We start from the raw sequence: 14,515 nt of genomic DNA, 5'->3' as shown, positions 1-14,515 counted from the left end.
ACAATTGCTTTGCTGAGATGTTGATCATTTGTAGCTTTGCCGCGGCCCCTTTGACCCAACTTGGAGCTCACAAAAACCTGTGTTGTATAACATCGAGGCTTAAGGGATCTAGGGCTGTGCAGGGCGTGCCTTGTTAACCAAATGTTTACGAGCAGTATACTTGGTAAAAGTCATTGCCATTCTCTAGTCTCAATAAACCAGGGGCACAATGCACCGTGGAAAGCCACAGGGACCTCTGCCCTTGAAAGCAGGGTATTGTCCAAGGTTTCTCCCCATGTGACAGTCTGAAATATGGCCTCGTGGGATGGGAAAGACCTGACTGTCCCCCAGCCTGACACCCGTAATGGGTCTGTGCTGAGGTGGATTAGTCAAAGAGGAAAGCCTCTTGCAGTTGAGATGCAGGAAGGCCACTGTCTCCTGCTTGCCCCTGGGAACTGAATGTCTCGGTGTAAAGCCCGATCGTACATTTGTTGAACTCTGAGCTCGGAGAAAAGCTGCCCTGTGGCGGGAGGCGAGACGTGTTGGCAGTAATGCTGCCTAGTTATTCTTTACTCCGCTGAGATGTTTGGGTGGAGAGAAACATAAATCTGGCCTACGTGCACGTCCAGGCATAGTACCTTCCCTTGAACTTAGTCATGATATAGATTCTTTGGCTCACGTGTGGTTTTTTTTTGTTTGTTTGTTGTTGACCTTCTCCTTATTATCACCCTGCTCTCCTACTACATTCCTTTTTGCTGAAATAATGAAAATCATAATCAATAAAAACTGAGGGAACTCAGAGGCCGGTGCCGGTGCAGGTCCTTGGTGTGCTGAGTGCCGGTCCCCTGGACCCACTGTTGTCTCCCTATACTTTGTCTCTGTGTCTTATTTCTTCTCTCCGTCTCTCATCCCACCCGACTAGAAACACCCACAGGTGTGGAGGGGCAGGCCACCCCTTCACTCGGAAAATCAGTTAAACACAAACACGGAATGAGAGTCAAAAGACAATATGTCATCTTTTTGAGAATTTTATTCACTTCAAAACCAATTAAACACACACATGTACAAAGGCATTCCACAGCCCAGTTTTCGAGGCTGAGGAAAGACCCCGAGAGCGCTCTGCACAGCACGCTTCCCAGCGTCCGAAACACTGCTCTCAGGGCGGGGCACAGCGGAAGGGCTGCACCTCTCAGGGTTCCCTAACTTTTCCCTTATTCAGTCATCTAGAGAGCAAATACACAGTAATTCCCCAGTTTCCTATTGACGTCCCAGCGGAAGTCTGACTCCTGCGCGTCACGCAGTTTCTGAGGCAACGAATCTCTGGCACGGAAGCTTTTCCTGGCGCGTTTCCGGAGAACCACGCGAACTACAACGTCCCTCACCAGAATTCAATGAGGCAGAGTCCCTGCATCTGCTCCCTGCCTGGCCTGGGCTCCCACATCCACAGAAGCGCCACAGCCGGGGAGCTTCGGAGTCACCGCACAGAGTCTGCTCTCTGCTCTGCACTCCTCAGTCCCACAGTCCCCTCCAAGTCACGGGAGCTGGAGGCCAAGGAGCCCCTGCCACCTGCAGTCTCACTCCAGGTCAGAATCGCTGTCCTCTGAGGAGGAGGAAACCTGAAGGTCCTCATAGAGGACGCTCGGTGGGACACGAACACGGGGACCCTCAGACTTCTCTGACACATGAGGGCTCTGAGCGAGGAAGGCTCCCGGCTTCTCAGGAGAGTGAAATGAGGGGGCCGCCAGGAGGCTGGAGCTCCAGCGTCCGTTTTCCAGTCTCCGGAAGAGCACTGTGAGAGGCTGGGCCCCATCATGGCTGGCCGCTGGGTGATGGGACATGGTGCAGGCCTGGGCAGTAGGCAGGCAAGGTCTGCTGTGCGGAGGCTGCCGGTCGACGCTGGGCACCTGGGCGGGTGTCCTCCTGCCCATCTGGGGCGACGTACTTGGTCCAAGTTCGGTTGCGGCTGGCGGAGGTTGGAGATTCTCCGGGGCCCCCAGCTCACCTCCCTGGATGGCGCTTTCGGGGATCTGGAAGGGACCCAGTCTCGGTTTCTTGGGGAAGTTCAGGCAAGCCTGAATCCGAGCCTGGGCAGGTCTCTTGGCTCCTGGCCCGAAGCTGAGATTGGAGCCTAGGCCCAAGCTGTGTGTGGCGGCTGGCGGGCAGGGCTGTGAGGTCACCGCAGGACGTTTGTCCTGTGCCTGGGGTCTGATGGCCTGGAGCAGGCCGTGGGTTTTGGAGGCAGCCTGGGGAACTTCTCGGCAGCCACCCTCAGGGCTGCTGTGTGTCGGCTTCACCACGAGGAGAGGCTCGGGGCCCTGCTGCCTGACTGCAGGCTGAGGGATGTCGGCCGCAGCCCCTGTCTGTCTTTCCTTTGGTCCAAGACTTGAGGAGGAGCTCAGACTGGCTTTTCTGAGGGGAGACGGCGAAGCCAAGACGGAGCCCCTGTCAGACGTTTCGGTAGCTGAGCGATCAGCGAGGACAGGGCCCAGGCGCGGCCTCTTACTGGTTGTGTGGACCGGCATTGGCCCGCTTGCAACCTGAAAGAGAGGAAACAACACAGGTTAGAAGTTCCTCCGCATGGAGCCAACGTGAAAATCAAGCACATCCAAAGACAAGGTGCACACGCCATGAAATTCTTAGTACAGTATCGACAGGCGGTCCTTGGAAGTAGGGACAGACCCTCCACTTGAGTGCTGATCAGGACAAGACACATGAAAGATGCGCTCTCGAGCTATGTGTAGCTGATCTAAGCACACCATTGTTCAAAAGATCGCGTCTTGGGCATTAACTGGATCAAAGCGCCTCCACTCAGCCTTCCATGAAGTGGAACGGACTGAGGCCCTTCCGAAGGCAGGTTGGTGGCTCAAGGGTACTCAGGACGTCTTCTCTGAACACATGCATGTTCCTGGGTTTAGCCTTCTCCACGTTTGGGGCCTCTGAGGGACTAATTTCCTCATGCCGCTAGGAACATGTTGTTGGCAGGCTTGCCATAATTGGACAGAAAGAAAGCAACAGGAAATACGGCATCTTCAGATGCCTTCGCCTGGAATCAAATTGACCTGGAAGGATCGTGGAGTCCCTGACCCCAAGAAGGCAAGAAAGAGGGGTTCCCCGATTTCCTCCCGCAGACGGGAAGCTGAAAGGAAATCAACCAGGGTGACCTAGAGGAGAAAAGGACCAGGGGCCCGGGGTGACACTCACCCTCAGATAATCAGAAGATTCCGTGGATCCTTTTCGATTCGGCAGCGGCTTCTCTGGAGGTTTCCCAGAAAATATGTGGAGGAGAGCCTTCCTCTGCGGGTCTTGTTGCCTGCAGAACAGAAAAAGGTCAGGCCGTGCCCCCTGGTTTTCCCCAGGAGACAGGGAGAACCCTGTGTGGGGCCCAGCCCCGTTCCGTGTTTTGTGATACAGAAATGGACATCTGGTGCCCTTTCCGCCTCTGCACCTTCCCTCACGTGCCAACCTTCCCGTCCCCCAGGTGGCCCTCTAGGCTTCCCAACTAAGGACTGTGATTTGGATTCCATCGCTTTTCCCCCTGTCGTGGGGAACCTGCACGAAGCGCCCCCGCCTCTCCCCGTCCCTGATTCTCCCAGAGCCAAAGGAGCTCCTGGGTGTGGAACCCCGGAGGACACGGAGCTCCGGCCTATTTCTCTGCAGCGTTCCTTCCCTGGCCCGGAGACGGAAAGGCACACGGTGTGCAGGTGCAGAGACACCATGTCCTTAGGAGGCAGTACCCTAAGAGTGGTGAAAACCCCTCCCACTGCTCACCTTGGTCTCTCTTCCTTCTCTCCCTTATCCTTGTTCAAGGGCCCCGGGTTGGCTTCAACCTGGGGCTTCCATGGTTTCAGGTTTTCCTTCCCTTCCTTTTTCCCCAAGGTCGCTGGAACCAGGGCTGCCTTCCAGCACTTCATGGGGCACCTGGTACTTCTGGCCGTGTGGCCAAAGGCCCCGCAGTTTTTGCACTTGAGCTGTGGGTGGAAAGGAAGTGATGTCGGTGAGTGAGCTGAAGCCACAGGCAGCGATCCCACGTCCACATTGGGACGGATTGTGAATTCAGAGCTGAATAAGGATTCCAAAGAGGGGACACCGGCATGGGGGCCGTTAAGTGCTGGGAGAGTTCGGATACGATGTTCCCTCCCAAAGCCCACGTGACGGAGGAACTCTGAAAGGAAGGACTCAAGGTTCCAAGGGGCACGACGGTGAACCCGAAGTCAACAACACAGCCAAACGTGGCTACACAGGACTCTAAGTAGAAAGGGAGGTTGCCCCCAAGAGTCTCTCAAGGGACCTATCGGGCCGGGGAGAAGGTCCCAAGCCACGCCCACCTTGGATGGGAAAAGCAACCTGGGTGGTGGTGACAGAGCTCTTTGGAATCCAACCCAGTCTCTGAGGACCGTGTGACATCCCCTCCCCCCGTCCCCACCCCCACCCCGATACCCAAGAGATCCAGGGCTAGACTTACCCTGGGATCTTCTTCATCGGGCGGGGGAGCCCTTGGCCCAACTGGGGCCCTCCGCTGCTTCTGGAGGGTCTGGGCTCTCACCAGTCTCTTGGCCCAAGATTTGGGGTCCCGACGTGCCATCATCTTCGTCGCCTGGGGGTTTTGTGACCGCCTTTTTCAGGGGTTGACTGTTGGGTCACCTGAAACACACACAAACACACACATGTCGATGGTTAAGCACATTGGATATTCACACACCCACAGGAAGCCACCTGCTAACTCCCTGCCAGTGTGGTCATGAGGAGACCTCACCACCAGTCGGTCAAATCTGTAGAACACAATGTGCTGTGTGCATCCTCGGATACTGTGTGTTCCTCTGCCATGACTACCTAGTCCAAGAGTAAACCGCACCTGCCACAGGGCCCGTGGCCTAGGTATGGGGAGTTGAGCTTTCAACCCCAAACAAGCAACTGATTCTGGAGACTGGACTTAGGTCTCTCATGATTCACTCCGGTAGAAGACACGGTGATTCTATCTCCCTTGACGGACAGAATGATCGAAGACACAGGGCATGGCTTGCGCCACCCTTTGGCAGGTCTGTTTGAAGTCAGGGATAAGGGATGCTTCCTGTGACAACTTGAATCGCTACTCTGGCCATTTCATTAGGCAACTTCCAAACACAAATTCATAGAGAGAAGTTACCTTCCTCTCTACCACACTAGCAGGTGATGGTCTTTCCTGTTCTACCTTTTGGCTTTAGCTCCAGCCCCTCTTTACTTATTTATTTTTTCTGGTATTTTACGCATACCACACGAATTCATCTGAACAAACGGGGAACAAGTGCCACATCGCATCGACGTCTTACACGGCTGAAGGGCAAACCACCCTTTTTTCCAAAGTCCTTTTTCCATTTACCCACCAATTCAGCATGCTGCAGTACATTTCTTTTCGCATTCCCATCTTGGTCTTATCCCACATGTGGAGACGGATATGTTTTCTCGTTTTCTGTTGCAAGAATTACTAGTAACGAGAACACATCCTTCCCCACCAGCAAGCCCCAGTGTGATCGGTTTCTTTCGGCCTCCTGTGTCTCTTCCCCCCACCCCCACACCCCTCAGGGATTGCGTGAAAAAAACAATAGTTCAGTGAAACTAACCTGAAATTACGCGTCTACTTGCTTTCCCCGGCTGGCGCTGAGATGGGCAGGTGCTGGAGCAGCCCCACTGGAAGCGATGCAGCATCCAGGACGACGGAGGAAGGGGCGGAGAGGGACCTCTGCTTTCCAGGCTGCCTTTTATACTGCCTCTGGTCACCTGACATGGAACGTACCCTAACCTAATCAGTTACCTGTACCTTAATTGCAATTAACTTAATCCAATTACGTGACCTGGAAAGGTCTATCTGCACAGCCCACTCTAAGATCATGTCCACTGCTGACAGACATTCTAAAACCTACGTGTACAGCTGCAAGCTTTGAAGAATAGATGCTCCCCGTCAGACATGTAACACTGGTGCCTGTACCCCTGTCTTCTTTTCCATCTTTTTGTTTTGTTTTGTTTTGTTTTGTTTTTAAAAAATGTGGTAAAATAGACACCTTTTAATTGGACCACATTTAGTCTATCTCGACGTGGGCCTCAGTGTCATCAAGGAGATTCTCCTTGACGTGCAGTCACGGCCATGATCCATCTTCAGAGCTTCTCTTTCTTCCCCAAGGTAAGTCTGTCAGCAGAGAACCCTGACCGCACCCTCATGTGTTTTCTCCTCCAGGAGGCGCTTGGAAACCACCGTGAATTGGACCGCACTGGGAAACACAGATGAGGAAAGTCAACAACGCTTTGTCCTTCAGTGCCTGGCTCCTTTTTCAGCTCGTCTTGCGACTCCAGGCATTATGCCTGAAAAGTGTCCCGGACGCCTGTGAGGCTCTAATTCCCTGGGTCCCATTGCCATGTCTCTGGATTTGCGAAGATCCACCGCACCTTCTGTGGAACTCCCGTGTCGGTGAACTTTTGTGCCACGGCCCCTAATTCTGCCCATGGTCATCTGCAGCTGCACGACTTAGGGTCCATGTTCCTTGGACGGGAAGAGACAGGCAGGAGTCGGAATGATGAACCAGCACACTGGGGCATTTTCTCACGTAGCCCAAGTGACCCCATGGTGTTCTTGAGCTTTGGAACCAGTCGCGTCCCCTTTGACACTGCACCCGGCTCCCAGTCTCTCAATCGTGTTGGCCCTCCGGCGATCTCCCGTTGGATGAATTGCTCCTGCTGAAACTCGAGTCCCCTTTGATTTGCGCTTCATTAATTATTCATGATTCAGGTGGGAAGGCCTGCTGACGACCCCCTGTGGCCGTTCTCTGAGCTTTCCTGTCACATCGTTTCCTTCCACGCTCTTTGGTTCCTTATGGTCCTGCTCCTTCTGCTGTCAGAGGAGCAGAGAGTTGATCTTATTGATTCTGGATACGGATACTTTCTAGGTGATCTGGATAATCCAGATAACGACCCTCAACAGCGGCGGAAAGGGAGCAGCCATTTGGTGTGTCTCAGAAAATCCCGCTCAGTTCCGAGGCCCCCTAGATGTGGAATCCTGCTCAGAGTTGTTCCCAGGTCAGAGAATGGAGAGAGCCTGTGCATGATGGGATCTCCCTGCCTAGATCTTTCAGTGAGTCTCTACCTCAGCTACTCTTAGGATCAGGGGGAGAACCACGGTGTCAGACATCCGGAAAGAAGACGGGATGAATGTTTTACCTCTGAAGTACATCCCAAATGTGGGAGTTGACTTCAGCTTTGCTGGGGTCTATTTGGCCAGTGAAACTCTGCCTGGTTCATTCGCACATCCGGAAGCCACTTCACGGGGGGCCGTCGCAACTGGAACCACACACTTGGCATCGGCGGTTGAGCCAAATGGGGACTCGTGGTGCAAGCAACGCTCCCCACGTGTTAGCGTGGGTGAGATTCGGTTGGCGGAATTTTACTAGGTGCGTGTTAGTAGAGTGGGGCTGAGGTTTTCTTGCTCCTGTGGTTGTATACGAAGTCAAAGGTCCTGCCCAGCCCTGCGGTCCCCTCAGTCAACTCTGTTTCGGAGACATAACGATTTGGATTGCCAACAAGTCAAGAAATGTTCAAGCCCTTGGATGTAGGGTAAAGAAAGGGAGATCAGACTGTCACTGTGTCTATGTAGAAGGGGAAGACATAAGAGACTCCATTTTGAAAAAGACCTGTACTTTAAACAATTGCTTTGCTGAGATGTTGATCATTTGTAGCTTTGCCGCGGCCCCTTTGACCCAACTTGGAGCTCACAAAAACCTGTGTTGTATAACATCGAGGCTTAAGGGATCTAGGGCTGTGCAGGGCGTGCCTTGTTAACCAAATGTTTACGAGCAGTATACTTGGTAAAAGTCATTGCCATTCTCTAGTCTCAATAAACCAGGGGCACAATGCACCGTGGAAAGCCACAGGGACCTCTGCCCTTGAAAACAGGGTATTGTCCAAGGTTTCTCCCCATGTGACAGTCTGAAATATGGCCTCGTGGGATGGGAAAGACCTGACTGTCCCCCAGCCTGACACCCGTAATGGGTCTGTGCTGAGGTGGATTAGTCAAAGAGGAAAGCCTCTTGCAGTTGAGATGCAGGAAGGCCACTGTCTCCTGCTTGCCCCTGGGAACTGAATGTCTCGGTGTAAAGCCCGATCGTACATTTGTTCAACTCTGAGCTCGGAGAAAAGCTGCCCTGTGGCGGGAGGCGAGACGTGTTGGCAGTAATGCTGCCTAGTTATTCTTTACTCCGCTGAGATGTTTGGGTGGAGAGAAACATAAATCTGGCCTACGTGCACGTCCAGGCATAGTACCTTCCCTTGAACTTAGTCATGATATAGATTCTTTGGCTCACGTGTGGTTTTTTTTTGTTTGTTTGTTGTTGACCTTCTCCTTATTATCACCCTGCTCTCCTACTACATTCCTTTTTGCTGAAATAATGAAAATCATAATCAATAAAAACTGAGGGAACTCAGAGGCCGGTGCCGGTGCAGGTCCTTGGTGTGCTGAGTGCCGGTCCCTTGGACCCACTGTTGTCTCCCTATACTTTGTCTCTGTGTCTTATTTCTTCTCTCCGTCTCTCATCCCACCCGACTAGAAACACCCACAGGTGTGGAGGGGCAGGCCACCCCTTCACTCGGAAAATCAGTTAAACACAAACACGGAATGAGAGTCAAATGACAATATGTCATCTTTTTGAGAATTTTATTCACTTCAAAACCAATTAAACACACACATGTACAAAGGCATTCCACAGCCCAGTTTTCGAGGCTGAGGAAAGACCCCGAGAGCGCTCTGCACAGCACGCTTCCCAGCGTCCGAAACACTGCTCTCAGGGCGGGGCACAGCGGAAGGGCTGCACCTCTCAGGGTTCCCTAACTTTTCCCTTATTCAGTCATCTAGAGAGCAAATACACAGTAATTCCCCAGTTTCCTATTGACGTCCCAGCGGAAGTCTGACTCCTGCGCGTCACGCAGTTTCTGAGGCAACGAATCTCTGGCACGGAAGCTTTTCCTGGCGCGTTTCCGGAGAACCACGCGAACTACAACGTCCCTCACCAGAATTCAATGAGGCAGAGTCCCTGCATCTGCTCCCTGCCTGGCCTGGGCTCCCACATCCACAGAAGCGCCACAGCCGGGGAGCTTCGGAGTCACCGCACAGAGTCTGCTCTCTGCTCTGCACTCCTCAGTCCCACAGTCCCCTCCAAGTCACGGGAGCTGGAGGCCAAGGAGCCCCTGCCACCTGCAGTCTCACTCCAGGTCAGAATCGCTGTCCTCTGAGGAGGAGGAAACCTGAAGGTCCTCATAGAGGACGCTCGGTGGGACACGAACACGGGGACCCTCAGACTTCTCTGACACATGAGGGCTCTGAGCGAGGAAGGCTCCCGGCTTCTCAGGAGAGTGAAATGAGGGGGCCGCCAGGAGGCTGGAGCTCCAGCGTCCGTTTTCCAGTCTCCGGAAGAGCACTGTGAGAGGCTGGGCCCCATCATGGCTGGCCGCTGGGTGATGGGACATGGTGCAGGCCTGGGCAGTAGGCAGGCAAGGTCTGCTGTGCGGAGGCTGCCGGTCGACGCTGGGCACCTGGGCGGGTGTCCTCCTGCCCATCTGGGGCGACGTACTTGGTCCAAGTTCGGTTGCGGCTGGCGGAGGTTGGAGATTCTCCGGGGCCCCCAGCTCACCTCCCTGGATGGCGCTTTCGGGGATCTGGAAGGGACCCAGTCTCGGTTTCTTGGGGAAGTTCAGGCAAGCCTGAATCCGAGCCTGGGCAGGTCTCTTGGCTCCTGGCCCGAAGCTGAGATTGGAGCCTAGGCCCAAGCTGTGTGTGGCGGCTGGCGGGCAGGGCTGTGAGGTCACCGCAGGACGTTTGTCCTGTGCCTGGGGTCTGATGGCCTGGAGCAGGCCGTGGGTTTTGGAGGCAGCCTGGGGAACTTCTCGGCAGCCACCCTCAGGGCTGCTGTGTGTCGGCTTCACCACGAGGAGAGGCTCGGGGCCCTGCTGCCTGACTGCAGGCTGAGGGATGTCGGCCGCAGCCCCTGTCTGTCTTTCCTTTGGTCCAAGACTTGAGGAGGAGCTCAGACTGGCTTTTCTGAGGGGAGACGGCGAAGCCAAGACGGAGCCCCTGTCAGACGTTTCGGTAGCTGAGCGATCAGCGAGGACAGGGCCCAGGCGCGGCCTCTTACTGGTTGTGTGGACCGGCATTGGCCCGCTTGCAACCTGAAAGAGAGGAAACAACACAGGTTAGAAGTTCCTCCGCATGGAGCCAACGTGAAAATCAAGCACATCCAAAGACAAGGTGCACACGCCATGAAATTCTTAGTACAGTATCGACAGGCGGTCCTTGGAAGTAGGGACAGACCCTCCACTTGAGTGCTGATCAGGACAAGACACATGAAAGATGCGCTCTCGAGCTATGTGTAGCTGATCTAAGCACACCATTGTTCAAAAGATCGCGTCTTGGGCATTAACTGGATCAAAGCGCCTCCACTCAGCCTTCCATGAAGTGGAACGGACTGAGGCCCTTCCGAAGGCAGGTTGGTGGCTCAAGGGTACTCAGGACGTCTTCTCTGAACACATGCATGTTCCTGGGTTTAGCCTTCTCCACGTTTGGGGCCTCTGAGGGACTAATTTCCTCATGCCGCTAGGAACATGTTGTTGGCAGGCTTGCCATAATTGGACAGAAAGAAAGCAACAGGAAATACGGCATCTTCAGATGCCTTCGCCTGGAATCAAATTGACCTGGAAGGATCGTGGAGTCCCTGACCCCAAGAAGGCAAGAAAGAGGGGTTCCCCGATTTCCTCCCGCAGACGGGAAGCTGAAAGGAAATCAACCAGGGTGACCTAGAGGAGAAAAGGACCAGGGGCCCGGGGTGACACTCACCCTCAGATAATCAGAAGATTCCGTGGATCCTTTTCGATTCGGCAGCGGCTTCTCTGGAGGTTTCCCAGAAAATATGTGGAGGAGAGCCTTCCTCTGCGGGTCTTGTTGCCTGCAGAACAGAAAAAGGTTTTCTGTTCTCCTGGTTTTCCCCAGGAGACAGGGAGAACCCTGTGTGGGGCCCAGCCCCGTTCCGTGTTTTGTGATACAGAAATGGACATCTGGTGCCCTTTCCGCCTCTGCACCTTCCCTCACGTGCCAACCTTCCCGTCCCCCAGGTGGCCCTCTAGGCTTCCCAACTAAGGACTGTGATTTGGATTCCATCGCTTTTCCCCCTGTCGTGGGGAACCTGCACGAAGCGCCCCCGCCTCTCCCCGTCCCTGAATCTCCCAGAGCCAAAGGAGCTCTTGGGTGTGGAACCCCGGAGGACACGGAGCTCCGGCCTATTTCTCTGCAGCGTTCCTTCCCTGGCCCGGAGACGGAAAGGCACACGGTGTGCAGGTGCAGAGACACCATGTCCTTAGGAGGCAGTACCCTAAGAGTGGTGAAAACCCCTCCCACTGCTCACCTTGGTCTCTCTTCCTTCTCTCCCTTATCCTTGTTCAAGGGCCCCGGGTTGGCTTCAACCTGGGGCTTCCATGGTTTCAGGTTTTCCTTCCCTTCCTTTTTCCCCAAGGTCGCTGGAACCAGGGCTGCCTTCCAGCACTTCATGGGGCACCTGGTACTTCTGGCCGTGTGGCCAAAGGCCCCGCAGTTTTTGCACTTGAGCTGTGGGTGGAAAGGAAGTGATGTCGGTGAGTGAGCTGAAGCCACAGGCAGCGATCCCACGTCCACATTGGGACGGATTGTGAATTCAGAGCTGAATAAGGATTCCAAAGAGGGGACACCGGCATGGGGGCCGTTAAGTGCTGGGAGAGTTCGGATACGATGTTCCCTCCCAAAGCCCACGTGACGGAGGAACTCTGAAAGGAAGGACTCAAGGTTCCAAGGGGCACGACGGTGAACCCGAAGTCAACAACACAGCCAAACGTGGCTACACAGGACTCTAAGTAGAAAGGGAGGTTGCCCCCAAGAGTCTCTCAAGGGACCTATCGGGCCGGGGAGAAGGTCCCAAGCCACGCCCACCTTGGATGGGAAAAGCAACCTGGGTGGTGGTGACAGAGCTCTTTGGAATCCAACCCAGTCTCTGAGGACCGTGTGACACCCCCTCCCCCCGTCCCCACCCCCACCCCGATACCCAAGAGATCCAGGGCTAGACTTACCCTGGGATCTTCTTCATCGGGCGGGGGAGCCCTTGGCCCAACTGGGGCCCTCCGCTGCTTCTGGAGGGTCTGGGCTCTCACCAGTCTCTTGGCCCAAGATTTGGGGTCCCGACGTGCCATCATCTTCGTCGCCTGGGGGTTTTGTGACCGCCTTTTTCAGGGGTTGACTGTTGGGTCACCTGAAACACACACAAACACACACATGTCGATGGTTAAGCACATTGGATATTCACACACCCACAGGAAGCCACCTGCTAACTCCCTGCCGGTGTGGTCATGAGGAGACCTCACCACCAGTCGGTCAAATCTGTAGAACACAATGTGCTGTGTGCATCCTCGGATACTGTGTGTTCCTCTGCCATGACTACCTAGTCCAAGAGTAAACCGCACCTGCCACAGGGCCCGTGGCCTAGGTATGGGGAGTTGAGCTTTCAACCCCAAACAAGCAACTGATTCTGGAGACTGGACTTAGGTCTCTCACGATTCACTCCGGTAGAAGACACGGTGATTCTATCTCCCTTGACGGACAGAATGATCGAAGACACAGGGCATGGCTTGCGCCACCCTTTGGCAGGTCTGTTTGAAGTCAGGGATAAGGGATGCTTCCTGTGACAACTTGAATCGCTACTCTGGCCATTTCATTAGGCAACTTCCAAACACAAATTCATAGAGAGAAGTTACCTTCCTCTCTACCACACTAGCAGGTGATGGTCTTTCCTGTTCTACCTTTTGGCTTTAGCTCCAGCCCCTCTTTACTTATTTATTTTTTCTGGTATTTTACGCATACCACACGAATTCATCTGAACAAACGGGGAACAAGTGCCACATCGCATCGACGTCTTACACGGCTGAAGGGCAAACCACCCTTTTTTCCAAAGTCCTTTTTCCATTTACCCACCAATTCAGCATGCTGCAGTACATTTCTTTTCGCATTCCCATCTTGGTCTTATCCCACATGTGGAGACGGATATGTTTTCTCATTTTCTGTTGCAAGAATTACTAGTAACGAGAACACATCCTTCCCCACCAGCAAGCCCCAGTGTGATCGGTTTCTTTCGGCCTCCTGTGTCTCTTCCCCCCACCCCCACACCCCTCAGGGATTGCGTGAAAAAAACAATAGTTCAGTGAAACTAACCTGAAATTACGCGTCTACTTGCTTTCCCCGGCTGGCGCTGAGATGGGCAGGTGCTGGAGCAGCCCCGCTGGAAGCGATGCAGCATCCAGGACGACGGAGGAAGGGGCGGAGAGGGACCTCTGCTTTCCAGGCTGCCTTTTATACTGCCTCTGGTCACCTGACATGGAACGTACCCTAACCTAATCAGTTACCTGTACCTTAATTGCAATTAACTTAATCCAATTACGTGACCTGGAAAGGTCTATCTGCACAGCCCACTCTAAGATCATGTCCACTGCTGACAGACATTCTAAAACCTACGTGTACAGCTGCAAGCTTTGAAGAATAGATGCTCCCCGTCAGACATGTAACACTGGTGCCTGTACCCCTGTCTTCTTTTCCATCTTTTTGTTTTGTTTTGTTTTGTTTTGTTTTGTTTTAAAAAATGTGGTAAAATAGACACCTTTTAATTGGACCACATTTAGTCTATCTCGACGTGGGCCTCAGTGTCATCAAGGAGATTCTCCTTGACGTGCAGTCACGGCCATGATCCATCTCCAGAGCTTCTCTTTCTTCCCCAAGGTAAGTCTGTCAGCAGAGAACCCTGACCGCACCCTCATGTGTTTTCTCCTCCAGGAGGCGCTTGGAAACCACCGTGAATTGGACCGCACTGGGAAACACAGATGAGGAAAGTCAACAACGCTTTGTCCTTCAGTGCCTGGCTCCTTTTTCAGCTCGTCTTGCGACTCCAGGCATTATGCCTGAAAAGTGTCCCGGACGCCTGTGAGGCTCTAATTCCCTGGGTCCCATTGCCATGTCTCTGGATTTGCGAAGATCCACCGCACCTTCTGTGGAACTCCCGTGTCGGTGAACTTTTGTGCCACGGCCCCTAATTCTGCCCATGGTCATCTGCAGCTGCACGACTTAGGGTCCATGTTCCTTGGACGGGAAGAGACAGGCAGGAGTCGGAATGATGAACCAGCACACTGGGGCATTTTCTCACGTAGCCCAAGTGACCCCATGGTGTTCTTGAGCTTTGGAACCAGTCGCGTCCCCTTTGACACTGCACCCGGCTCCCAGTCTCTCAATCGTGTTGGCCCTCCGGCGATCTCCCGTTGGATGAATTGCTCCTGCTGAAACTCGAGTCCCCTTTGATTTGCGCTTCATTAATTATTCATGATTCAGGTGGGAAGGCCTGCTGACGACCCCCTGTGGCCGTTCTCTGAGCTTTCCTGTCACATCGTTTCCTTCCACGCTCTTTGGTTCCTTATGGTCCTGCTCCTTCTGCTGTCAGAGGAGCAGAGAGTTGATCTTATT

General features: G+C 53.8%; 2 protein-coding genes across 2 annotated transcripts; both read right to left on the bottom strand.

Annotated features, from left to right (window-relative positions):
• Nucleotides 1–1,553: 1,553 nt before the first annotated feature.
• LOC129135824 (protein FAM90A15) lies at nucleotides 1,554–4,564 on the bottom strand. Its single transcript, XM_054657637.2, has 4 exons — nucleotides 4,442–4,564; nucleotides 3,748–3,947; nucleotides 3,181–3,289; nucleotides 1,554–2,516 (listed from the first exon to the last, which is right to left on the bottom strand). The coding sequence occupies exons 1-4, from the start codon at nucleotides 4,562–4,564 to the stop codon at nucleotides 1,554–1,556; spliced, it is 1,395 nt and encodes a 464-aa protein (XP_054513612.1).
• Nucleotides 4,565–9,198: 4,634 nt separating this feature from the next.
• LOC129135823 (protein FAM90A15) lies at nucleotides 9,199–12,218 on the bottom strand. Its single transcript, XM_054657636.2, has 4 exons — nucleotides 12,085–12,218; nucleotides 11,391–11,590; nucleotides 10,826–10,934; nucleotides 9,199–10,161 (listed from the first exon to the last, which is right to left on the bottom strand). Exons 1-4 carry the CDS (start codon nucleotides 12,205–12,207, stop codon nucleotides 9,199–9,201), a joined length of 1,395 nt encoding a protein of 464 aa, XP_054513611.1. The 5' UTR covers nucleotides 12,208–12,218.
• Between the last annotated feature and the right edge of the window lie 2,297 nt (nucleotides 12,219–14,515).

Source organism: Pan troglodytes, chromosome 7, assembly GCF_028858775.2.
Source record: "Pan troglodytes isolate AG18354 chromosome 7, NHGRI_mPanTro3-v2.0_pri, whole genome shotgun sequence".
Taxonomy (NCBI): domain Eukaryota; kingdom Metazoa; phylum Chordata; class Mammalia; order Primates; family Hominidae; genus Pan; species Pan troglodytes.
This window is presented reverse-complemented; position numbering and strand designations above follow the sequence as displayed.